General features: G+C 40.7%; 1 protein-coding gene across 2 annotated transcripts; it reads right to left on the bottom strand.

Annotated features, from left to right (window-relative positions):
* Positions 1–3780: 3780 nt before the first annotated feature.
* MSANTD3 (Myb/SANT DNA binding domain containing 3) lies at positions 3781–26016 on the bottom strand. Of its 2 annotated transcripts, none has more exons than XM_024201607.2 (3): positions 25918–26016; positions 16264–16715; positions 3781–5923 (listed from the first exon to the last, which is right to left on the bottom strand). In XM_024201607.2, the coding sequence occupies exons 2-3, from the start codon at positions 16679–16681 to the stop codon at positions 5514–5516; spliced, it is 828 nt and encodes a 275-aa protein (XP_024057375.2). In that variant the 5' UTR covers positions 16682–16715; positions 25918–26016; the 3' UTR covers positions 3781–5513. The 2 variants fall into 2 exon arrangements, with proteins under 2 accessions (XP_024057375.2, XP_024057376.2); XM_024201608.2 differs by lacking the exon at positions 25918–26016 and adding an exon at positions 18096–18139.
* Positions 26017–27264: the final 1248 nt, after the last annotated feature.

Raw genomic sequence — 27264 nt, 5'->3', positions numbered from 1 at the left:
TAGTTTGATAATGAGACAGACAGCAGGAACTCCATTGAGTAAGGACACAGAGCATGAAAAACACAAGGTGAAACTGTTATCTGTGCCTGACACATACAAAACATCTTTGAATAAGCTACCCACATGTATGAAACCACAGGACTGAACTGATGGTGGACTTTACGAGTTTGGCACAAAAATAAAACATGCATCAGAAGAATTATAGAAAAAAATCTGTCTTTAGGAGGAACTGTTCAAATTTGAGACTAAAAAACCAAAAACAAGTAAGGAGGAATGGAAATGAAACAAGAATTTGGCTCTGAATCTTCCTTTCAGTTCCCCTAGTCCTAGGGCAGCCAGGGGCTGCTTTGACCCTAGCATAATTTAGAGCAGCCTAAGTGCTGATCTAAATTATGTCAGCTGCAGAAGTCCCTATAGGGACTACTCCACTGACCAGTGATTTGTCAGAGTACAGTGTACTTTAGCCTTGCTCCAACACACACCCTACACAGTGGGAAGGAAGAGCAGGTGCTGATAGAGCTGGCTATGCCAGCTTTGTCACCCAGGGGATTCCCTTATAGCAGGGAAATACCTGGCTCCCTCTTTAGGGCAGCACACAAGGGAGAGAATTATTCCAGGAGTGGGTGGGTCAGCTTTTGTGGCCTGCATCATGCGGGAGGTCAGACTAGATGATCATAATGGTCCCTTCTGACCTTAAAGTCTATGAGTCTACAATCACTGAAGTTTGGACTGAGGATGTGGCCTGGGAGAGACAGTTGAGGGTTGAAGGAAAAAATAAAGATGAATGAGTTAAGTCTAGCCAAACTGGTTCAGCAAGTAAGACCTCTAAAGAATACCTGGGAAAAAGAAATACTAGACATACAATGTGCCCATTTAAACAAGAAGAAGGGTTAACTCTAAAAGCGTATCTAATGTGGCTGAAATCAGCATTCTTTAAACAGAAAATTGAAGTAGTCATCAATCAAAGGTTGTGCCAGTACAGCAGGTGAGGAAAAACTGGCTGTAAGCACCAGGAAGGTGAGAGAAACAATACAACAGGTCCTAGAGATATTAGAAAAAAAGAGATTACTCCCCTTGCATGGTAAGGCCTATGGGTAGGGCTCTAGATGAGGAACTTTCCATGTGAATCCTTTCATGACAGGTTTCCATGTGAATCCTTTCATGACAGGTTTCCATGTGAATCCTTTCATGGAGATTCCTCCCACACTACAAGGAGGATGTGGAAAAATTGGAAAGAGTCCAGCGGAGGGCAACAAAAATGATTAGGGGGCTGGAGCACATGATTTATGAGGAGAGGCTGAGGGAACTGGGATTGTTTAGTCTGCAGAAGAGAAGAATGAGGGGGGATTTGAAAGCTGCTTTCAACTACCTGAAAGGGGGTTCCAAAGAGGATGGATCTAGACTGTTCTCAGTGGTAGCAGATGACAGAACAAGGAGTAATGGTCTCAAGTTGCAGTGGGGGAGGTTGAGGTTGGATATTAGGAAAAACTTTTCCACTAGGAGGGTGGTGAAACACTGGAATGGGTTACCTAGGGAGGTGGTGGAATCTCCTTCCTTAGGTTTTTACGGTCAGGCTTGACAAAGCCCTGACTGGGATGATTTAGTTGGGGATTGGTCCTGCTTTGAGCAGGGGGTTGGACTAGATGACCTCCTGAGGTCCCTTCCAACCCTGATATTCTATGATTCTATGATCATCCTATGGGCAGGGAGTGTTGGAAAAGGCCACTGAGCCCACCCCAAACATCCCCAAGAATCAATGGAAGGCCAGGGCCGCCTATGCAGACACTGCTGCTGAACCAGCTCTGGTCCTGAGGGAGGACTCAGCTGAAGAGATAACATACAGCCTGGGGCCATAGTCTTTCCTGTCTGAGCTCTTTAGAGCTGGACAGGAAACAACATTTCCCTCTACCCCCTTCTTTCTCCTAGCTTGCCCAGTCTTCCCCATTTCCTTCACCAAGTCCCCATAGGGCTCCTCATGGGGTCTAGCAGAACGGGTATGTGACTGTGCATGCAGTAAGTGGAGCCCACTTTCCATGCAGGAAGGAGATCTATGCAAGGAGGGTCCACTCTGTGCACAGAACTTGGGTTAAGTATGATCAAAGCCAAAGGCAGAAAACAGCAAAATGAGATTCTACCTGGAAATATGCAAGCTTGTATTGCTGGGGAATAATAAATGAAACAGATCTTGAGAGACAGAAATTTTGAAACAAGTAATGCAGAAAAAGACTTACTTGTGACAGTGGATAGCAAATTAGATGAGCTCCAATTTGATATGGCAGTAAAAAAAGTCAATGTGATATTGGACAATATAAGCAGATGCATCATGTCATGGCCAGGGAGATGACAGTTTCTCTCTGTATGAACAAACAGACCACAACTGAAACGCTGGGTCAAATGTCTCACTGGTATAATTTATCATCCATGGAGTTAAACCAGGGATAATTTTGGCCCATCATGTTCAGTTCTGGGTACCTTAATACTAGAAAGATGTAAACAATTTGGAGGAAATTCAGAGAAGAGAAATGAATAGTTTAGGGCAGCTGGGATTTACTTATGAGAAAAGATTTAGAAAAAAACTAAGAATCTTGGCCAAACAGCTAATGGAGGATATAAAGATGTAAGCCAGAAAGAAGAGAGAGGAAAAACTTTAAGTGTTATCCAAGGGGATATATATTAGGACAATACAGGGAATAATCATTCTGTAAGTCTAGCTAGATCAGTAAGACTTCCTTATATAAATATTGTTCCAATGTCTCCAGACATCTTGTGGTACTCAACACCATGTCCCTAGACATAATACTCACACTAGATATCCTTTCCTTAAACTCTTTATCTTGTTCTTTCCAATCCTTCTGCTATACTTTTTTACAAGTGACTGAATTCAAAGGCCCTCTTGCCCACTCCAAATGCTGTACATTTTGGTTTCATAATTAATACTCTGTGTGAATAAGGCTCTAAGGGTGTATATCCAATCTGAGACATCACCCACTTGGTAATCTGAAAATATGCATAATTTAAATGAATTTCTTTGGAATATAAAAATAAAAACGTATCTCATAAGCAGTGCTATCACCATAAAGAGTCAAAAATGAGGTGATATCACAATCTCCTTGGAGCATGCTGTATTGTCTTCTAGGCCCATCCCATTCAAATCCACATTCTCTCTTCACTCCTGCTCCCTCCCCAACTCTCAAGATGTTTCTTTTCCTCACTTTCTGATACCTTACCTATTTTTTTACGCTGTGTAGTTCTGAGTGGTTTTCAGCCAGTAGCAGTATGGGAAGGGCCTTGTCAGTCTCAGTGTGACACTAATATATAGTCTCCTCCATCCCACCTTTTTTTTAATAGGTGCATGGGCCATCACCATCTCCACTCAAAGCATTCTCACCCCCTAAACCACAGATCAAGACCTCAGATCAAAGAATTGCCCTCCCCAACCCCAATTCTCCTCTTTAATTCCCCCTACCCTGAGTCATAGATTACTGTCCCACACTCCAACATTGTGTTCCTTTCAGGCCAACAGAATTAGTACCCTCCGGCCCCACTGTCTTCTCCTTCCTACAGCCAATTGCCAGAAGAGGGAGTCCATCCACACTGAGAATGGGATTTTGCTACCCAATAGAATTGCCCTTTAGATTTCATACCAGCCTCATGTTTGTGCCTGCTGCATCTCTGCCAGAACTGATTTTGTCAATCATTCAGGAGAAGCAGCACTGAAACAGCACCACTCTCTTCACTTTCACCACTATGGTGCAGGCAGCATATTATGACTGACCGGAGTAAAGCCTACAAGTATGCATCAGCAGCAGGGAAAAGTGACCAAGAGAAAAATAAATACGAAAGCTCGCAGCAGGAAGGAAATCCAGAGAAGAGGCGGGAGGTGGAACACAACAGAGGGAAGATGACACCTTTTAAAATTTGTTTTCATTTGAAAAATATTGCTAATGTATAGTTTTCTTCCTATTAACCATTATCTGTGGGGAAAAATACATTTAAAATAATGGAACGCTCAATTTTATAACTGAATAAAAAATAAGGGTTTTTCTGCTCATTTAAAATGCCTCTCCCTCCAAAACACCTTTTCGGATAGAGGAAGATCCTTTAGAGTAAACCTCTAAATTTGTTCTAAAACGTGCACTTTAATACTTTACCCTTGGTTTCGTATTGCCCATTTCCCAGCCCTTGTCTTCTTTAGCCTAGATCTTCAGGGTGGGGGCAATCTTTTATTATGTGTCTGTGTAGCACCTAGCACAAGAGGGCACCAGTTCCTGTTGAGGCCTCTAGGTGCTATTCTGATACATATAAGTAAATAAAGACAACAGGAATCCCTGGTTGATAGCAGAGGCAGGGTGGCTCTGGGCTGACATGTGGGACACAGCCAAGCAGAGAGAATTCACAGGTATAGGGCACCGCACCAAGTGAAAATCTGCCTTTACCTCTAGAAGTATGTTGAGTTGGTGAGAAAAGAGCAGGATCCACAACAGACCTCACTTCTAATAAGGAGCAAGATCTAAATCCATTAGCTGGCTGCTGGGAAGAATTGCTTGTTGGCGAGATAGCCAGCCAGCTGCTTCTTAAGAGCTACATGAAGCAGCAGAAAAGCTTTTATCCACAGAATGATGTCAGGTGTACAGTGCAGTTAAGGGGCTGGCTTCTTTCTCTAGCAGCTGCAGCAGCATGCTTCTCTCACATACTTCTAGTTCCTGCATATATATCTGGGTGATAGGATAGGACTGAGAGAGGGCAGCCAAAAGTATCCTCTTCTTTCCCGCTTTCCGACAGTTATGGCCCTAGCAGCTAGCAGGCCAATGCCCAACCATCGTCTCAATCAGCCAGCTGGTTGGAGGTTTTGATTTCCTTTCCCTGCAAATTACCTACTAGAATGGTCCTCTTGTCTCCTCACCGGCTCCTTCATTTTCACTTACCTGCTGCAGAGAAGGAATAATAAATAAAATAGTAATAAAAAAAGAAAGATGGGGAGGGGATTTCCTCTATGTCCCTGTATAGCAATTAGGTTACTGCCTGTCAAATATCTGCTGTGGTCAGTGTGAGAACAAAGAATGACTCCAACCCCTGCCTTCAACCAGAAAATGGAGGAAAGGGCTAGAAAACAAGCAATATAATTTAAAGTGTAAAGTTGTAAAGCCGAAGTTTTAAAATATACTCAAATTTCAGGTGTGTCTACTCTATAGGAACTTCCTAGATTAAAAAAGGGCAGTTGGAACTTGAGAGAGGAACAAACGTTATGCTCACAATTCACAAGTACTACTGTGCATATCTGAAACTCAAAGAAGAGACAATTTACTTTCAGAGCTCACCCACAAATGAACTATAGAATTTTCCCTTATTAGACTCATCCAATCTGTATTTCTAGATGGTATTAAGGAGTCCAAACATGTTCACTATTGACTGAACATCCATTCTGTCACACTACATTAATTTTAATAGACCCTCTTGCCAATACACCTTAGTAACAATGTGCTCAATCAGATTTTCTCTGCCCACCATAAATTCTAGGGTGAATTAGGAAAGGGTCTGTTAAAGGATGATACAGGCCATTCTTTTGTGATGGTTTGCAGTTTTCTCTCCCAATACATTTTCTTTTTATTTAGCACTTCCATTTTTATCCTGTGTTCCTCTTCAGCCATCTCACACTCCCTTTCTATCTGTTGTATTTTTGCCACATGCACTTCATTCATTTGTATCAGCTGCAGTTGTAAAATTGACATTTGCTGGTGATGCTCTTCCTCGTGCATCTTTTTCAAAGCTCCCTCCTGAGTGGCTTTACTTCGGTAGTTTTTATTCGCTGTTATTCTGACAGCTGAACATGAGGGCTCAGGTTGGGAGGTGCCTTCACATATTGGGAAATGTACTATCTCTTTCTCTTCATCACACAGTTCTCTGTTTGAGACAGCAAATGACTCTGCAAAAAACAGCAAAAAACCCTGTAAGATACACAATCATGCTGATTGAAAAAAAGAGGGTAAGGAATAACACAGTCATCGGTCAACACATCACATGCACACCTTGTGTTTCTGTAATGTAATGTAGGAGCCACCAGGTGACACAGTCTAAATATTTAGCATTCCCTTTATATTTTGACAGAGCATGTGATAAGATTTTCAATCTCTCTCCGAGAATTGTATCTGAGGTAAGGAAGCACTGGCTCCTACACTAAACTAGAGATTTAGTATGCTATTTACCCCTTAAGCACCACTCCCGTACACCCCAGAAGTATGCATTTTTACATCAATTTATGTAGAACCAAATTACATCAACCTTATTTTGAGATATGCCTTATTAGTGCAATTGAAATGAATGGGACTATTTGTTCAACAAAACACTACTGAGACTAAAGGTGTTAGGAAATAGGAGTACTGTTACAGATCACCACCATCATGTGTGTACCATAAATAGAATATTAACAATTACAAAAACAAACAGATCACTTTGTTTAGAGAAATATTAGGTAACAATGCAGTCAACTTTTTCTTTTTAGGGAGGGATACCAAGTTACAGGATGATCCTTCTTACACAACCCAAGACACATCGCCTCACCTTATTTGTGCAAAGAACTGTATTTAGACAACAACAAACCAATGCAAATCCATTATACTTATTTCATTTGTTTGTTTTTTTTAAAATAGTAATATTTCTTTAGCAGGTGAGTGCATTCTCTCTTAGTAGTGAATAAATGATAAGCAAATGCTATGGTAATACAAATAAGTAATAATCACTAAGTATCTCCCCTTTCTCTAATTTTACTGTGTATGTACTTGATATACTTTTTATAACACTTTTTTAGTCATTTATTTAATTTGGTCAATTTTTTCATTTCCAGTGACAAGCAACCAATAGTCTAGTGGTTACTAACCTATGAGAGATTAATTCTTTATTTCTTTGAATAAGACCATCTCTACTAGTGGCTCTTTTGGTTTTCAAATGCATCTCAATGCTTTCATAAATCTCATTCAAATCCTTCCTGAAACCCCTTTCAGTACATCATTTACCAAGAACGTGTTTTAACACCTTTCTTGACCTATCAGGACATATGTAGTCAAACCTGAAGCAATGTTTAATCATGTCTTTAGCCTATGCCCTTTCTTGCCCCTTTTCTTGCAGGTTGTAACTTCACTTGTCTCTTAAGACTATAATCTAAACAGAAGCTTTTTGGAGCATGGACTTGTCTTATGTTTCCTGTGAAGTATATACCACACTTGTGTACACTACAAAATAAAATAATAAATACTAATAATCTTGTAGGAATGCTGGAAATCAGTGATTTTCATCTGGAAAGCAACTGACAGGTTATGTGGAGTTAAATCTAAGTAGTAATGAAAAAGGATTATTTTTGTACATTATGTAAGTGGTTTCAAGCCATCTGTGCACTTTCAGTAGAATATATTTTATTCATTTCCTCTCTAGAAGCACAGGTAATAGATTTTATCTTGGCAGTGGAACTGCGTGCATGGGTGGTGAGAAATGCTGGGGCTATTTGTCTTCTCATGGCCCTGGAATAGGAAATATCTCAGTATGCAATTTTTTTAAATATTTGATCATGCCCAAGTCTCTTAAAAAAAAGTTAACCACTGATGCTCAGAAAACTATCTGAATTTCAAGAAGTCTCAGTATGCCAAATCAATGTCCCCAATCTGTTGTCCTTTTGATAAGCTAAAATGAGACAGTGCTAGAGTTTGTTTATCCTATTCTAATAGAACTGGAGTTTTGGTGCCTGGAGATCAATATTATTCCATTTGAATTCAATAAAATGGCACTTTCTGTGACAAATGGTGCAACAGAAAAGGAGCTACAGAATGGGAAACTGTTTAGCTGCTGTGGATGAATGATAACCATTAAGATGGTAGTCTGGCTCATTCACTATTTCAAGACGTAGGAAATCTTTCAGGGTGAGTAGCACCTCTATCTTACAGGATGTAACATCTAGTTTTTATCCCACACTCTTTCTGTAAGAGGTTGAATACCACAGCTGAGATATTTACCTGAGTGGAGAAGAGGGTTAAATAAGGAGTCAATATTTTCAAATCTCAGAGACAAAAAGGGTTGGCAGTGTCAAAGTTTAAAGTGCACTAGTGTGCTACACTATTACATCAAGTCTTCATGGTGCCACAGGATGGAGAAGGAGATGACATTTTTACGGTGAGCTATTTACAAGAGATAGTAGTGAATGATCCCTCAGAGGTAGTGCCAGGGTCAACATAGTAACCTTTGGTTCAAGTTGCATTAAATTTTTATATTGAAAGAGTTTACTTAAGAACATAAGAATGGCCATACTGGGTCAGACCAAAGGTCCATCTAGCCCAGTGGCCAATGCCACTGACAGTGGCCAATGCCAGGTGCCTCAGAGGGAATGAACAGGTAATCATCAAGTGACCCACACCCCGTCGCCCATTCCCAGCTTCTGGCAAACAGAGGCTCGGGACACCATCCCTACCCATCCTGGCTAACAGCCATTGATGGACCTATCCTCCATGAACTTATCTAGTTATTTTTTGAACCCTGTTATAATCTTGGCCTTCACAACATCCTCTGACAAAGAGTTCCACAGACGGACTGTGGGTTGTGTGAAAAATTACTTCCTTTTGTTATTTTTAAACCTGCTGCCTATTAATTTCATTTGGTGTCCCCTAGTTCTGGTGTTATGAGAAGGAGTAAATAACACTTCCTTATTTACTTTCTCCACACCAGTCATGATTTTATAGACCTCAATCATATCCCCCCTTAGTAGTCCGTTTTCCAAGCTGAAAAGTCCCAGTTTTATTAATCTCTCCTCATACGGAAGCCGTTACATACCCCTAATCATTTTTGTTGCTCTTTTCTGAACCTTTTCCAATTCCAATATATCTTTTTTGAGACCGGGCAACCACATCTGCACACAGTATTCAAGCTGTGGGTGTACCATGGATTTATATAGAGGCAACATGATATTTTGTCTTATTATCTATCCCTTTCTTAATGATTCCCAACATTCTGTTCACTTTTTTGACTGCCGCTGCACATTGAGTGGATGTTTCAGAGAACTCTCCACCATGACTCCAAGATCTCTTTCTTGAGTGGTAACAGCTAATTTAGACCCCATCATTTTATATGTATAGTTGGGATTATGTTTTCCAGTGTGCATTACTTTGCATTTATCAACACTGAATTTCATCTACCATTTTGTTACCCAGACACCCATTTCTGTGAGATTCTTTTGTAGCTCTTCGCAGTCTGCCTGGGACAACTATCTTGAGTAGTTTTGTATCATCTGCAAATTTTGCCAACTCACTGTTTACCCCTTTTTCCAGATCATTTATGAATATGTTGACTAGGACTGGTCCCAGTACAGACCCCTGGGGACACCACTATTTACCTCTCTCCGTTCTGAAAACTGATCATTTATTCCAACCCTTCGTTTCCTATCTTTTAACCACTTACCAATTCATGAGAGGACCTCCCCTCTTATCCCATGACAGCTTACTTTGCTTAAGAGCCTTTGGTGAGGGACCTTGTCAAAGGCTTTCTGAAAATCTAAGTACACTATATCAACTGGATTCCCCTTGTCCACATGTAGTAGATTGGTGAGGCATGATTTCCCTTTCCAAAAAACATGTTGACTCTTCCTCAACAAGTTATGTTCATCTATGTGTCTGACAATTTTGTTCTTTATTATAGTTTCAACTAGGAGAGAGATCACTTGATCATTACCTGTTAGGTTCACTCCCTCTGGGGCACCTGGCATTGGCCACTGTCGGTAGACAGGATACTGGGCTAGATGGACCTTTGGTCTGACCCAGTATGGCCATTCTTATGTTCTTAGTTTGCCCAGTACTGAAGTCAGGCTTACTGGCCTGTAATTGCCAGGATCACAGGCTATGGAGCCCTTTAAAAAAATCAGCGTCACATTAGCTATCCTCCAGTCATTTGGTACAGAAGGTGATTTAAATGATAGGTTACAAACTACAGTTAGTAGTTCTGCAATTTCACATTTGAGTTCCTTCAGAACTCTTGGGTGAATACCATCTGGTCCTGGTGACGTATCGCTGTTTAGTTTATCTATTTGTTCCAAAACCTCCTCTAATGACACCTCAATCTAAGACAGTTCTTCAGATTTGTCACCTAAAAAGAATGGCTCTGGTTTGGGAATCTCCCTCACATCCTCAGCAGTGAAGACCAATGCAAAGAATTCATTTAGTTTTTCCACAATGGCCTTATCGCCCCTGAGTGCTCCTTTATGCTCTTGATCGTCCAGTGGCCCCACTAGTTGTTTAGCGGGCTTCCTGCTTCTGATGTACTTAAAAAAAAACTGCTATTACTTTTGAGTCTTTGCCTAGCTGTTCTTCACTTTTTTGGCCTTCCTAATTATATTTTTACACCTCACTTGCCAGAGTTTATGCTCCTTTCTATTTTCCTCACTAGGATTTAACTTCCACTTTTTAAAGGATGCCTTTTTGCCTCTCACTGCTTCTTTTCCTTTGTTTGTTTAGCCACAGTGGCACTTTTTTGGTTTTCTTAATATGTTTTTTAATTTGGAGTATAAATTTAAATTGAACCTCTATTATGGTGTCTTTAAAAAGTAGCCATGCAGCTTGCAGGGATTTCACTTTTGGCACTGTACCTTTTAATTTCTGTTTAACTAACTTCCTCACTTTTGTGTAGTCCCCCTTTCTGAAATTAAATGCTACAGTGTTGGGCTGCTGTGGTGTTTTCCCCACCACAGGAGTGCTAAATTTAATTATATTATGGTCACTATTACCAGGCCGTAGCTGAGAACTACTATGCAGGGGTTGTAAATTTACACTATAAAATTTAAAGATCATTCTTAGAGAACCCATGATATCTCCTAAGCCAGTGCAGTGCAAAACTTACTGAATAATACCTCATACACCTAGCCAGCCAGAAAAGCTTTGATCTATTTTGCTGTGAAAAATATCAAGAGATATTTTGTACGTGAGTGAGACAGAAGAGATCCTTCTCCTCTAATTCATAAAATGAAAAAAAAAAAAAAAACCAAAAAAACCCCCAAGCTGTAAGGCTCTGAGATAAGATCAAATAAGTTCTCTTTTTATTTTGGGGCACTGTTTACCATCTGAACTGAGTAGACCTCTGCATTTTTGAATCAAAATAAGAACAATTTTCAGAAAACAAACCTGGCCACAATTTCAACAATATTGGGCTCCGTGGGTCATAGCAATCTCTAAAAAACGGTAAATATCAAAATACCAGCAAAAGCTATCTTTGGTTGGGGCCACTCTCCTTTCTGGTCCTGGATTACTCCTACCTGGTGTAGGTTAGCAAACAAGGGAGAAGAGAAAAATACTTCTCTCAGGATGACCTTTAAAGGGCCATCCATCTGCTATAGTCCAAACAACAAAGTGCATCTTAAATCCTCTACATCAACTACCTTCAAAATAAGCAAGGGGGTACCTGTGGGGGGCGGGCGGGGGAGGAGGCACATATATGCAACCACTGCAGGGGATGAGGGGAGCATGTCCCTTTTTATGCAACTCATGCAAAACCTTAGTTCCCACCTCATTAACTTCAATGGGATTATTCATGTGATTAAAATTACGCACATGCTTAAGTACATAGCTGAAGTGGGGTCTTTAAACCCTAAATAAAACAATGTAAAGTATTTCTATGGAAGAGGACAAGAAAAGGAACATCATGTAGAATCTGACCCCCTCTTTCAACTGTTCTGTGTGACAGTGAGAAATCTGGAGATCAAGAGAGCAGTAACTGAACTGGAGTGAAATCATATTGGATATATGCCACTACATGATCTCTCAGTGTTTCCCTTAAGAGGACTCACTCCACACATATTACTGCACAAATGCTACCAGAGCCTTACTCTCACTAAGTTACATAGAGGAGCTCAGACCTCTCACTGCTTTGTTGGAGAGGCTGAAGAATTTGACTCTCATACACTTGATAGCATTGCCCTTAACAAAAAACCAAAACATTTAATATGTAGTAAAAAAAAGCAGACATATACAAAAATGGGATAGGTTATTTTTATTGCTTCCGCTCATATTTACTATACTACACAAATTTCATTCTCGTTAGCTGGGAGGTATAAGGTGGTTACTGTGACAGTCCCAGACCAGTGGGGTACAGGAGTCTGGTAGAGGGCAAAATACTGGTCACTGGATGAGTAGTTTTCTGTTCCCTGAGTGACCAGAGCAGGGGCTCCACTAGAGTAATCAGGAACCTGATAGAACCTGTTAAGGCAGGCAGGCTAATTAGGACACCTGGAGCCAATTAAGAAGAAGCTGCTAGAATCAATTAAGGCAGGCACCTGGGTTTTAAAAAGGAACTCACTTCAGTTTGTGGTGCGAGTGTGAGGAGCTGAGAGCAAGAGGCGCAAGGAGCTGAGAGCGAGAGGGTGTGCTGCTGGAGGACCGAGGAGCACAAGCGTTATCAGACACCAGGAGGAAGGTCCGGTGGTGAGACTAAGGAAGGTGTTTGGAGGAGGCCATGGGGAAGTAGCCCAGGGAGTTGTAGCTGTCATACAGCTGTTACAGGAGGCACTATAGACAGCTGCAGTCCACAGGGCCCTAGGCTGGAATCTGGAGTAGAGGGTGGGCCTGGGTTCCCCCCAAACCTCCCAATTGACCTGGACTGTGGGTTCTTCCAGAGGGGAAGGTCTCTGGGCTGTTCCTCAACCCACGTGGTGAATCTCTGAGGCAAGAAAATCTGCCAATAAGCGCAGGACCCACCAAGATAGAGGAGGAACTTTGTCACACTACATACTGGAAAGAGATTAGCCTCCTCCCCTGCCACATCAGAAGTAGAGTGATTTGTTATGGTCTAGATATTTATCACAATACGGACACTTACTACAGGCTTGGCACCCCCTTTTGGAATAAAAAGGGCTCAATAATTACCAAGAAACCTAGGGCATTGCACTGAGTTGGGGTTTAGCATATTTAAGTTGCACATTAAACCCATATTGTAATTGTTACATTAATATGTTATGGGCAAAATTCCTCAAAGGCTACGAAGAACAAATATTTTGGAAGAGGATTCTATGATGACTATTAAAATTGATTCAGAAAAAGCTAGTTCTACATTATTTGATCTGCATGTTGGCATGCTGCCATCTTATATCCTGTGTTAGATATGTAGGAGGTTTTTTATTTTAAATATGGTTAGAATAGATTTATTCTACTGCAATGACAGCCCATGAAAAAAAAGTGGAAAGTTGGCTCAAACTATATGTATACCCCCAAATAAACAAAAACAAAACCAAAAAACAGGAGGACCAAAACAATGCCACCATGGCTAACCAAAGTAAAAGAGGTGGTTAGAGACAAAAAGACATCTTTTAAAAATTGGATGTCAGATTCTCCTGAGGAAAATAGAAAGTAACAAACTCTGGCAAGTCTAGTGTAAAAGTATAATTAGGCTGGCCAAAAAACAATTTGAAGAGCAACTAGCAAAAAGGACAAAAAAACTAATCCGCACATTTTTTTTAAGTACATCAGAAGCAGGAAGCCTGCCAAACAATTAGCGAGGCCATTGATTTGACTGAGGTGCAAAAGGAGCATTCAGGGAAGACAAGGCCGTTGTCAGGAAGCTAAATGTGTTCTTTGCATTGATCTTCACTAAGGAGAATGAGAGGGAGACTCCCATACCAGAATCATTCTTTTTAGGTGAAAAAAATCTGAGGAACTGACCTAAACTGAAGTGTCGATAGAGGAGGTTTTGAAACAAATTGGTACATTAAATAGTATGAAGGACCAGATGGTATTCACTCAAGAGTTCTGAAGGAACTCAAATATGAAAGTGCAAAACTACTAACTGTGGTATGTAACCTATTGCTTAAATCAGCCTCTGTACCAGATGACTGGATGATAGCTAACATAATGGTGATTTTTTTTTTTTAAAGGCTCAAGAGATGATCCTGGAAATTACAAACCAGTAAGCCTAATTTCAGTACTGGGCAAATTATAGTAAATAACAGAATTATCAGACACATAGATGAAAACAATATGTTAAAGAAGAGTCAACATGGCTTTTGTAAAAGGAAATCATGCCTCACCAATCTTGATGTGCCAACAAACATGTAGACAAGGGTGTTCCAGTTGATATATAGTGCATTTGGATTTTCAGAAAGCCTTTGACAAAGTCCCTCACCAAAAGCTCTTAAGCAAAAACCAGTCCTTTTTGGGACTGTCTGCTCATGGATCAGAAATTGGTTAAAAGACAGGAAACAAAGGGTAAGAATAAATGGTCAGTTTTCCAGTTTTCACAGTGGAGAGAAATCAACAGCAAAGTCCCCAAGGATCTGTACTGATAACAGTGCTGTTCAACATATTCACAAATCTGGAAAAAAAGGTAAACAGTAAGGTGGCAAAGTTTGCCAACGATACAAAATTACTCAAGATAATTAAGTCCAAAACTAACTGTGAAATGTCATAAAGGGACCTAACAAAACTGGGTGACTTCTGGGCAACAAAATGGCAGGTGAAATTCAATGTTGATAAGTGCAAAGTAATGTACTTTGGAAAACAATCTCAACTATACATATAAAATGACGGGGTCTAAATTAGCTGTTACTACTCACGAAAGATCTTGGAGTCATCATGGATAGTTCTCTGAAAACATCTGCTCAATGTGCAGCAGTAGTCAAAAAAGCTGACAATGTTAAAAACCATTAGGAAAGGGATAAATAAGACAGAAAATATCATAATGCCACTATATAAATCCATGGTACACCCACACCTTAAATACTGTGTACAGTTCTGGTCACCCTATCTCAAAAAATATATATTAGAATTGGAAAAAGTACAGAGAAGGGCAACAAAAATGATTAAGGGTATGGAACAGCTTCCATATGAGGAGAAATTAAAAAGCCTGGGACTGTTCAGCTTGGAAAAGAGATGACTAAAGGGGGATATGATAGAGGTCTATAAAATCATGAATGGTGTGGAGAAACTGAATCAGGAAGGGTTATTTACCCTTTCACATAAGAACCAGGTGTCACCAGGGCCGGCTCCAGGCACCAGCTTACCAAGCAGGTGCTTGGGCGGCCACTTCGGAGAGGGGCGGCACGTCCAGCTGTTCGGCGGCAATTCGGTGGACGGTCCCTCACTCCTGCGCGGAGCGAAGGACCTCCCGCCGAATTGCCGCCGCAGATCGCGATCGCGGCTTTTTTGTTTTGTTTTTGTTTGGCTGCTTGGGGCGGCCAAAACCCTGGAGCCGGCCCTGGGTGTCACCCAATGAAATTAATAGGCAGCAGGTATAAAGCAAACATAATGAAGTATTTCTTCACACAATGCACAGTCAGCCTGTGCAACTCATTGCCAGGGGAAGTTGTGAAGACCAAAAGTATAAATGGGTCAAAAAGAATTAGATAAGGTCATGAAGGATAGTCCATCAATGGTTATTACCCAAGATGGTCAGGGATGCAACATCCCATGCTTTGGGTGCCCCTAATCCTCTGACTGCCAGAAGCTGGGACAGGATGACACATGATGGAGCACTTGATAAACTGCCCTTTTCTGTTCATTTTCTCTGAAGCATCTGGCACCAGCCACTGTCGGAAGACAGGATACTGGGCTAGATGGACCATTGTTCTGACACAGTATGGCCGTTCTTATGTTTAGAAAGTTGGTTTTACAGTATTATATCTGCATGCTGTCATGCTACTATATTACGTCCTGTGTGAGATACGTAGGTTTTTTTAAATTGTTAGAATTCCACTGCAGTGACAGTCCAGAAAAAAAGATGTGGAAAGTTTTGTGGGTTTTTTATGTTTTATTAAGAGTTCATTTAAAAAAAATGAAAGGCTGGAGGGGAGCATAGGGAATTTCTTGCCTCAGAGGATAACATCTAAACTTGCTGCTTGTGAGGAAAAAAATAGCTGGTGATCAAACAAGCAAAGCAATGCTTTTTAAATGATCAGAAGTGCCCTTTGGGACTTTCCTCTTCCTCTTCTGTGTGATGGCTATCAGGAAATAGAGGATCTATCCACATCTGGAAAGGTCAGCTCTTTAAATGATAACCAGTAATTTAAAAATGTACATAGTTTTCTTCACACTTGTAAAAGAATCAGATTTTACTACTGTGTATCTAGTGAAATATACAGAAGCCCTCAGTATTTTTGCTGTGAAATGACTTTTTAATAGCCAGCAATAAAATTTTAAATAGAGAGATTTACACTGCTAAATTGACCCCTCTAAAAATAGAATAAATAATGAAAATGCATACACACCCTTAACTAGAACAGTGTTACTTGGATCACTATAGTAGCATTTATACCTTGGTTAGAAGCATCAGGTTGATATTCAGAATCTTCTTCTGGTGGACTCTGTAAAAAGTACATTTGCTCAGGCATCATGCTGGCAATCTTCTCTTTCCCTATGATGTGAGTATTTATAAGTGGACTAATACTTCTTTTTACTTTCTCCCGTCTTTCATGTGCCATTATCTTTTTTGTCCGTGCCTTGATATTTTCCCAGCATTTCTTTAACTGCTTGAAATCTCGTAGTGATACACTAGGTTGAGAATTATATTCATGGGCAAGCGCTTGCCAAGTACGTTGTTTCAATGCAATAGTTCTTGCATCGCTTTTTTTACACTCAAGTACATATTTGTATTTTTCAACTAATGCAAGCAGCACACTCTTTTCCACTTCTGAGAAGTATTTAGCAGGCTTTATTATTTCGTTGTTTTGCATTTTCTACCGTTTCTCCAGGAAGCCCAAAAAACCCCTATAAAAACAAAATGTAAAAACAAATAAGGATTGGTTGTTCATTCTGGCATCAAATAATTATATATCCGCAAAGGATTCCAAAATTATGCCTTCAGTTAACAATTTCTAAAGCTGTAATTCTGCAAGGCCTTCTTTTTTATATGATAGCTGAATAAAATTTTGGGATAACTACACAAAATATTTAGCTTATCTATAGTATAAATATCAGCTCTTATACAACAACACCTAACTAAATTGTTATGTAACAAGCACATGATACAGGATAAGCTTCCCATCTTAATTATGATTGGCAGGCCAGTGACGCCACACCCTGTATCATAGCATTAAATAACTATGTGTAGCTATAAAAGTGTTTAATTTACAGAAATAATTTGATTTAAAAGGAATATCTAGAAGGTCATCACCGCTACCCCTGTCATTCCAGCAAGTGAGATTTTAGAATCGTTACTGCATAACTACTGGCTTAACGTCTAAATCTAGCCTTGAATAGCTCCAGGGGAAAGGATTTCACAACCTTTTTCGCAGCTGGTTTCATTGTTTATCTAATGGTTATAAAGTTTTGCCTAAAATTGAACATACATTTTCCCTGCAGCATTTTAAGACAATTATTTTGTTCCATCCTTGCTAACTGAGAATAACCAGCCTCTATCCTCTTCCCAACAAACCTTTCCAATGTTAAAATTCATTGTTCTACAAGAATAGCGCAAATTATAATATCCCAATTATAAAATGCAGTGTTTTGGGCTTGCTATAATTTTTATAAAAGTTGTCATAAGATTTTTGAAACATGATCAAATATCTTGAAATGTATTTGTTTATTGTAATTTTCTTTTAGTCAATATGTTTTCTCCCCAAGTGTTCCAAGTCACTCAAGTCTTATTTCATTCTACAATATTATAGGACAGATAATTCTGCCTTTCTACAGAAAGCCCTACTGGAGGACTAAAGATACTTGGAAAAATATCATGAGGTTGGGAAGAGACAGGGTTTGAACCAGTAGACTTGAGCGCATTTATGGAGAGGGCCAGCCTCTCTGAGTAGGTCTACACTGCAATGTAAGCCTGGGTTCAGATTCAGATTTGAGTCTAAACCCTCCTTCCAGTCACACACAAATCTGTCTGACTCAGGACAGTAAGCCATGTGGACCTAAGAGCCGGTGGGGGTGGGCCCGAGCTAGAGTCCAAACTATCATTTGCAGCATGGATGCAGCTTGGGCCTGGTTCCCCAGACACGTCCTGAAACTCTACCAACAGTATATTCCATGTCCTATGGACCAGTGTTCCTTGGCCTTTCTATCCCATGACTAGCCAGGTGCTCATCGTTTAACCTTTCCATTTTATTCTGATCTCTGAACTGGAAACAGAGTGAACCATCTCACGTGTTAGCTATGGCGACCGACAAGAAGTCCTTTGCTGAGCGCGCTGCTACCTGGTTACAGGACCACAGTCAGATTCTGGAAAATCTCTGGTATGATGAGAGCAAGATGTTCAGCTTCAATAAGAGTGCCAGAAATAACCATGTGTACCAAGAAATGTTGGAGAACCTGGCAGCACAGGAATGCATTCTCTATTATGAGTCCAGGCAGTCCCTGTGGTAGGTATATAATCCATGTGTGCAGTATTAAGAATCCATATTGTTGGGAGGAGGGGTGCATGTAGTCCATAGACAGCTATAGTCCAAGCAGGCTATATCATGAGCTGTAGCTGCACCAAGGTAACTGCATGAATGCAGACAGCTTTCAGCAGCTCACAGGAGGCAGTAATACACGTGGAAGCTAGCACAGCATCTTCTTGTTTTCATGTATTTTCATCCAACCCCAGGTGCTGATAGTTGCAAACTTTTCCTACATTAGACACTACAGATTGGAGTCACATTTTGGGAAAAGGCATACTTGCTGGGCCCGCCTCTGTAAGTCACCAGCCCATTCCCCTTGTAGATGTGTTGTCAGTCACCATAAGCTTCAAAAACCTCATTAGCATACAAGGCAGCTTGCCCCTGGTAGCTTGAGGCAGAATATCCCTTTGCCATTCAGGAACCTCCAGAATCGTTATGTCCTCTAGAATGTTGAATGCTTGAAAGGATTGTGAAACCACATGTAGAAAACCATGGCAAGGGGCATCACTCTCCCGCCTCCCCAAGGCTGAAGTTGTCTGCAATATTTAAAAAAAGATATATCAGTTGTAAATTTCACCTCACCATTCTGTGTGAAGGCTTTAAACTCTGCTTAATTCTCATGTGCGTCCATGGAGCCTCTGGGAAAACCTTGCTGTCGGAATATACTGAAGCACTTTTTTACAAAGTATCATTTTTTGGCCTTGAGATTTCAAGGACACTTCTGGTGATGATGTAGTGAACCTTTTCTGAAGCATTGACACAATAATGTTTCATTTCTGTTTTCAGGCCCTTCTATCTCTGCAGGACAGCCACAGTCAAGCAGAAGCCAGGGATGTCACAATGCGATCAAAGAGGAAATGTGTCCACAACAGCTTTATGGTGCACATCCTGGACAGGGCCAGCCAGCAGTTTCAGTACCAGAGGGAGAAGGATTCACAACAAATTGAAAGGCAATGTCTGATGAGAGACTTTCAGTGAAGTTCCTTCAGCAGGGACGTCACTGGAGGGAAAAAGACAGAGCACAGCAGAAAGACCTGTTTGAAAGGCTGCTTGTGCTAATGACTGGGAGAGTGCAGGCTTCCACTCCACCTACACTTCCTGCGCCAGCATCATGGCTGGTGTCCCCTCCATGCTACATGTCCTGCAGATCAGGAACCCATTGGATAATTTTGTGGTTGGGTGGCTCATGCAACCAGAACTGAATGCTAGTTGGACTTGGCAAATGTATCCCCTGTAATCCTCCACACCTGTGCAGTCCTCCACCCCTCTGCAACAGCACCAAGTGCATGCAAAACGCACTAGAAGGGCAAAGAACATGGGGCTGGGGACACTCTGAAATAGGGAATTTTTTTTTTTTTTTTGTGGCACTGGTTTCACAGGTTTGGACAGCTCACTGTATGAGATATGCATTTTTTAATTTTGTTTTGGTCGTTTCATGGCAGCTGGCCTTATACATTTTTAAATAGTAATTTTTAATACATTCATGTTAACATATAAAGGCTTTGAATTCATTCACAGTTTATTACCATCACTACAGATGAACTACATAACACATTCATTTCAAAGAACAAAGATAAAACCATGATGGGGCATAACTGGGAAGTCATATGCAACAAAACATCTCAATATAACATTTCAAATCCACAAGTAAAAACCTGAGTTCAATTCCTCCATAAGAAAATGCATAAGAGCCACCAGCCCCTCCACGATAGTATAAGCAGTCATTCCATCCATAATTAAAAATTCATAACAATCACTGGCCTCCCTAGCATACAGCAATAGTACTTCATGTATTGTTGATATTGCTGTACAGATACATTGATAAACATACTACTTTCTCTCATCCATTGGTCCATGGAAGGCCATAACGTGGTCACACAAAGCATCCCTAATTTCTGTTGCACTTTCTGGCTGAGTGTACCGGTCTAGCAATCCATTACTGTCAAGAGTCTACTCTGAATGAGGTGACTCACCTTTGGCTGCACAAAGATTGGGAAGAGCACAGTGATGCAGACAGCATTGATAACACTAGAATCTAAACAGCTCTGTGAACAGCACCAGCAGGATTTCCATCTGCCAAATGCACTTTCAACCACCATTCTGCACCTACTGAGAGTGTGATTAAACCTTCTTTTGCCCAGCCTCTGAGATCAGGGTACGGTTTCATAACCCAAGACAAAAGGGGGTCTTCTGCAGCAGATATAGTTACTCCATTTATGACCATGTCATTTGGTAGGCACAGTGTCTCAGCCTGTCCATTATGGTAACTCCAGACTGGGGAAAACCCTGTCATCATGCACTTTGCCAGTGCAGCCTATGTTGGCATCCATGAATCAGCGTCTTTGGTCGACAAGGACCTGTATAACAATGGAGTCCCTTTGCAGTTTATGTACTCATGTGCTCCTTGAGGATGGCAAACTATGGACACATGAATCCCATCAATGGCCCCTGCACAGTTTGGAAACCCCACCGCCAACTTGCCAACACCAAACTGGTTAGCAATGGACCTGTAGGATTAGAAGTAGCCAGCTTCCAGACAGTTATAGCAACCCACTTCTGGACCACCATTGCTTTCCTCATTCTTGTGGTGGGGCTAGCTGTTCACAAAGCTCCAAAAACGTTGCTTTCTTCATGCAGAAGTTCTGCACACGCTGCTGGTCATCCAAGGGATGGATGATGATATAATCCCACCAGTCTATGCTTGTGGCTCTGCTCCACAAGTGCCGGTCTACACAGGGGGCATTAGCTGCTCATGACTCCCGGTATAGTTGCATCAGCCAGTTGGAGTCTCTCATGTCTGTATCATCCTCCTCCACCTTTGGTAGGTCAGAAAATGCTGCAAAAATGTCCACCAGCCTCTGATGGATGCTCTGACCGTTTCCTAAACAGGAGCAAAAGCATGCCTCATTCACATTACTGGCTCTGGTTGACAGGAGCATGCAGACCCAAAAGATAGCTCGGTGTTGGCAGGCTGAGACAACTTCCAGTAAAGTGCCATGGGATGGACAGTCAAGTTTTCCCCACAGTGCACCATGAACGAAAAGCTAGAACAGCCACACCAGGGGAGGGTGCCAGAAAGCCTGGGATAAGCTGGTTTGACTCTGGTCTGCATAGTGAAGTCTGGATGCATGAGCATGGGTGTGAAAATTCTAAACCCAAGGTCACTAATCAATGTGGACAGACAAACGTGGGCTTAGAAACCTGTGCCTGCAGACTCAGGTCCCACAGACCCACGCTTACATTGCAGTATAGATATACCCTCTACAGATCTTTGAGGTCCATGATCCTCTGGCAATACTGCTCATACCTGGACCTCACTTCCACCAAAGGAAAAGGCGCATCGACATCAAGGAATGGGATTCCATAGGCATTAGTTACGGAGTATTTTCCTGTGTGTTTGACAGAAGATTTTGCTGCAAAAAGTATCTTTTCTCTTGCCATGTTCCCTCCCTGCTTAGCCATTTCCCCTAAAACCATGTAGCCCCAAAGACCTGTGAGGTTTGCACAGAGGAGGTTTTGTGTAGTCAGAAGAGACCTATTAAGCCATTTAGTTAATCTCCCTGCCAATGCAGTATTCTTCCCTACAACACACGCTCTAGTATTTTGTCCAGTGCAGTGAGGCGTCTCTTATTTCCCTTAGGAGATCATTCCAAAATGGAACAGATTTCACTGTAAAAATATGTTTTCTGGTATTCAGTCTAAATTTTTCCTTTCTACATTTCATCCCACTAAGTCCTAGTTATTCCTCCTTGTACCATCCTAAATAAATACTTTCCCTCAAACACATTTACAGTCAGCTATTCTCATCTCCTTTCTCAGTAGACGACTGATTAATTCATATTTTCAGAATGAGTGACAGAAGAAATGAGCAAAGGTCAAAAGAAGGAAACAAAAGACAAAGGAAATACAAAAAAATCCAACAATCCTGAAAACAGAAGAACAGAAAGCCCAGAAAGAGGACTGTATCCTAGGGGATAAAAAAGAACAAACTAGGGGGTAGGAATTGCAGCAAGGTGGACAGGAAATAAAATAAGGAGCTCAGCCTCAAGGAATAAAAATGCAGTTGAGAGGCTGGTATTGAGAGAGAATAGCAATGACAGATGGAGAAAATACTGCTTCCTCCTATTTGGCCATTTACTGTATTGCATCTTGATTTTTCATTTTGTAAGGAGAAAAAAAAGTGGAAAAAGAGAGGGAGCTGGGTGGCTTGCAGAGGAGGGAGGACCCTCTGCTGTGACACTTCCTGCCTCACATCATGGCAGATGTCCCCTTTTTCTTTGTAAAAATCTGGTCTCCCCACCTGATGACAGAGGAGTTCCTCTGTATCTGTAATCCCAGCAGTGCACATACTATATGTGCAAAGAAACCCTGAAAGCATAGCAATCCAGGTATTCTAATTGCCTGCATTGAATACAAAGAAAAGTATACCAGCTTTAAAAGTTTCTTAAATATAATGAAAAAACAATTTAACAACAAGAGAAGAAACTGCCATCTGTGATGATGCAAACTAGGAATGAGTACATACTAATTTCTAATGCTAATAGGAAAGTTTAAGTTTCAAAATTGCTGTTAAGTAAAAATCAATGCACTCTGCCCACTCATCCATGTTACTCAGGTCATTCTAACATACCAAACTGCTCAGCAGCTTCAAACAGCCTCCAAAACCAAAACTAAAACTTTGCAACAAAGCATGGCATTTCTTCCCCCCCAAAATGTTATTGAGGTCCATAAAGGACAATATTCATTCGTATACCAGTGGCAAGTTTAAAGTCCAATACCTTGTGACTAGGACTAGGGAAAGGGGGAGATTTTCTGCTTTCCAGTGGGCCATGTTGTACTTGCTTCTAGCTCTGGAAAAGTCAGAGATATCGGACTGTAAAATCATTACATTTTTATGTCTAGAAAAGCCATTTAATTTGCAAAGCCAACCATGTTAGAGAAGTGTATTTAAAAGAAATTAAACACTGTAGTTTTAACTTTTCTTTCCCACAGATACCTGAAAATTTGGACTCACTGTAACTCAGGCACTTGGCTTTGCAGGTTTCTAAAATAGTACAAATTGGCATATGAAAATTGAGTGATGTTGTGGGTCAAAGGTTCAATGACTCAAGAATAATGCAGCCATCTGAAACTTACAGGTAAACCTTTTATATCACACCTTCATGTATTACTAATATTTATTATTTGCATTGTGGTAGCACCTAGGAGCCCTCATCATGGAACAGAAACTAGGCACTATGTAAATACAGAACAAAGAGACTGTCCCTGCCCCAAAGAGCTTACGATCTAAATATTCATTCTCTCTCTCTCTCACACACACACACACACACACACACACACACACACACACACACACACACACACACACACACACACACACACACACTATTATAATCAGATCTTCACATATACATACAGTCTGCATATGCTCCCATGGAGCTGGCAGGGTCATGGCCTGACTCCATTAGAAGACTTAAGAGACTGCCAAAAGTTGTTTGAGATACCTAATGACTAAATGCATGAAGAATGTGCTTTGAAGCACCTTCTCTTAGATACTTCATCTGCTTGCTTCAATATGTCAAGGCACATTTCCAGCCATTAGATACTTAAGAAGTGCCTTGAGACATCTCAAAACATCAAATCTTTTGAGAAGGTGCAGCGAGATACATCAATACATTTGTTCCTTACATGTGCTGAACAACTTCTGTCAGCCCTTTGGTTATTCCATGGAATATGGGGAAGAACTCTCTTAGCCCACATCTCATAGAACAAATAATTTCCATGAGATATGGGCCATGGACTATATATGTGCCCAGTAAGTAACCTAGTAAGCAGAAATCTTTGTTGAAATGGAAGTAATTTTCTGTGCATGTCCCATAGCAGCAAGCAGGATCAATCTGGGAACAAGTTAGATACATAAAAAACTGTTACATGATAAATCCTGAGAAACAAAGGACTAAGTATTCTCACACCCTTACCTGTTCCCATACAAATTCCTCTTGCAGTCACAAGCATGTGCAGTAGATAATTTCAGTATGCCCAACATTCTATGCTGGCATAGGGCATAAACAATTCAAACTTTGCATTAAAAAAAATAGTGGATTAAAAGTTACATACTGTGCAAACTGAAACCTTTATTACTTTCAAATACTAAACTATTTTCATTCCACCTTATCTTGGAAAGCATACTTCCATGAGGACTAAATGTTCAACCTTTTTATATTTGGCTGTTTTTGAGTTATTTATTGGCAAAAGTAGGTTGGGAGAATTATTATATTTTAAAAAGCTACACACAGAGAAAGAACAAAGCAGGTGTGTATTATTTTATACATACACAATACTCTAACTCCAACATCTGCAACAATTTCATGTGCACCTTTAAAAAAAATTACTTTCAAGCTGAGCCCAAGGATGGACAATTTCAACTTCAAAAGACACGTTTCTGAGAAAGTTCCAATAAGAGAAGATAGAATTATGGAAATCCCTACCCAACCCTATCTTTAGTTTTCATTAACCACAAACATTATGCTATATGGATATCATCTGCTATTTAACTGCAGCCATCTCGGGGGGGAGGGGGAGGCAAAGTTGAATTCATTTAACAACACACAGCAGCATTACAGACAGTAATAGTTGAGCAGAAAAATGAAGAATAATTTATCCAATTTAAGTTAAAGGAAAAAAATGAGAGTAGATAATATAATTATCAGAATTAGAAGTTGGTCATGACACCATGGCTAAAACCCTTGTTTTTAGGGGGCAGGGCAAAATGGCATGGGATTTGTAATGACCCAAAGCAGTCAGGACATTAGGTTTACAGCTCATTCAAATGATGGAACTTCCAACAGCCCAGTGTCCCACTTTCCTACAGCATCTAGGCTTTCCTCAGTGGTCTCCCATCCATGTATCACCTAGGGCTGACCCTGTCTAGCTTGAGATGTAATAAGATCATAGTGCGGCTGCAAGCATGGTTTCTCTAAAAGCAGATTTTCCACTACGTGAATTCACAGTTGTCTTTAAATACTTGGTAATTAAATATACATTACTAATCATAATGAGAGGTATACATAAACTATAATATTAATATTAAAAATATATTTTTTAAATATTTTCTGATCCTGTTTTAATACAAAGTGTTAATAGTTACAGTGGGTTGTTAGATAAAAAGACAGGCAATTAATTAGTTACAGTCCATAAAACTGTTTGTATTCCAGTACTAGCAAAATAAAATTTTAAAGCAACCCAACCTACTAGTTATGGAGGACATCAAAAGCAGTTTGTGTAAGGCAAGAGGTAACAGATGCAGGTTATTATTTCTAATGTTTTCCTGGAATCTCTTTTCAAAACAGTCAGAAATATGAATCCTACCAGGCTTTCATGCATCAGGACATCTCAAGCATTAAGAGCTTGTTCTTATTTCCTTGCTGTTTCCTTCTTTCCTCTTCTAGTTAAATGAAACAGAGAACAGATTCTAGCCTGACAAAGAAGAATGCACCACCCAATGCATACATACAGGCTGCAGCTGATACACAAATAACAGCAACATAAACCATGGCAGAAATAATGAAAAATGTACATGTTATTACCCCAAGTCCCAGGAAGGCCTCGCTCTGTTGTATATGTAAAAATAACCCCACCCTTAGATACCAAAGCACAGCCCAAATGATTTCTCTGTACTCTTAACAAAGCACCACGATTACCAATCTAAACCCCTCCCCCTACTCCGTTACGGTGTCGGGGCTGGGCCTTTTTCCTTCTTTAACTCCCTACCGGCAGGTCAAACACCACTCCTTCAGCTCCTACCAAACTCCGATCTGGATTTTCCTGCCCTTCCGAGTGATATAAAATGAAAGGAATTCATTTCATGCATGTTACAGTCGAGGAAGATCCAAAGTGGATGAGTGGGTGGATGTTATTTTCAATTATTTATTTTAGGGGATTTGACCACCTGTATCCCACATGCCAACTTTCAGACTTGATCAAGAGGGAGAATTTGGTTTGATGTAGGAAAAATAAAAATAAAGCTTCAGGTTCCCCTACGAAGTTATAAAATAACAGGTGCAATATCCTGCATTTTAGAAGATTCTCAAAGATAATCTGCAAAGAATGAAAAACCAGGCTTGTGACATTTTTAGTAGATGATGAAGACCTGAAAGATTTCCCTTTCCTGGCTTTTACCACTGCCTTCCTCTTCTCTCCGTCCCCGAAATTCTGGGCTGCTGAGCCTGGATGACCGAAGAACTAGCAAAATCACAAGAAGAGTGAAAGCTAAGGGAGAAGAAGTGTTTAGAATGATTTGTTTTTGTTAACTGTCTCAGTTTCAGGGTTGACTGCTCCCCCCCCACCATCTTTCTGGTCTTCCTTGAAGGTACCCTCTTAAGTTTTCTAGCTCCCAGGCATTACCCCTCTTGGGAGGAGGACACCCGTGTCGCTCTCCCTACCAAGGGAGAATTTAGGCCTATAGTCCCTATGCACTTCACTGTGGTTTCCCCAGCATCCAGCACCAGTGGTTAACCTTTCGCCAGGAGCTATTACAGTTACCAACCAGCCTTCACAAAGCAAACTGCTCTTATTCATAGAATAAAAGCATTACAGAGAAGACATAGAGAAGACAATAAAAACCTATCCTCATTCTAATAGACATAATCTGTAACTGTATAGTTCACTGTTGCGACCACTGTTATATATTTGCAGCAAATATTGTATAAAGGTTGCATAGGCATGCGCAGCACATTTCATTAGAGTGTGAACCCAGGGAATTTTATTTATTTTTTTAAAGGTGAACATCATAAAGGTTGGGGTGCGGGATGGAGTGCGGGGTGTGGAAGGGGGTGCGGTGTGCAGGAAGGGGCTCAGGGCAAGGGATTGGGGTGCAGAAGGGATGCGGAGTGCAGGAGGGGGCTCAGGGCAGGGGGTTGGGGTGCAGGAGGGAT

Source organism: Terrapene carolina, unplaced genomic scaffold, assembly GCF_002925995.2.
Source record: "Terrapene carolina triunguis isolate 2854851 unplaced genomic scaffold, T_m_triunguis-2.0 Scaffold613, whole genome shotgun sequence".
NCBI lineage: Eukaryota > Metazoa > Chordata > Testudines > Emydidae > Terrapene > Terrapene triunguis.
This window is presented reverse-complemented; position numbering and strand designations above follow the sequence as displayed.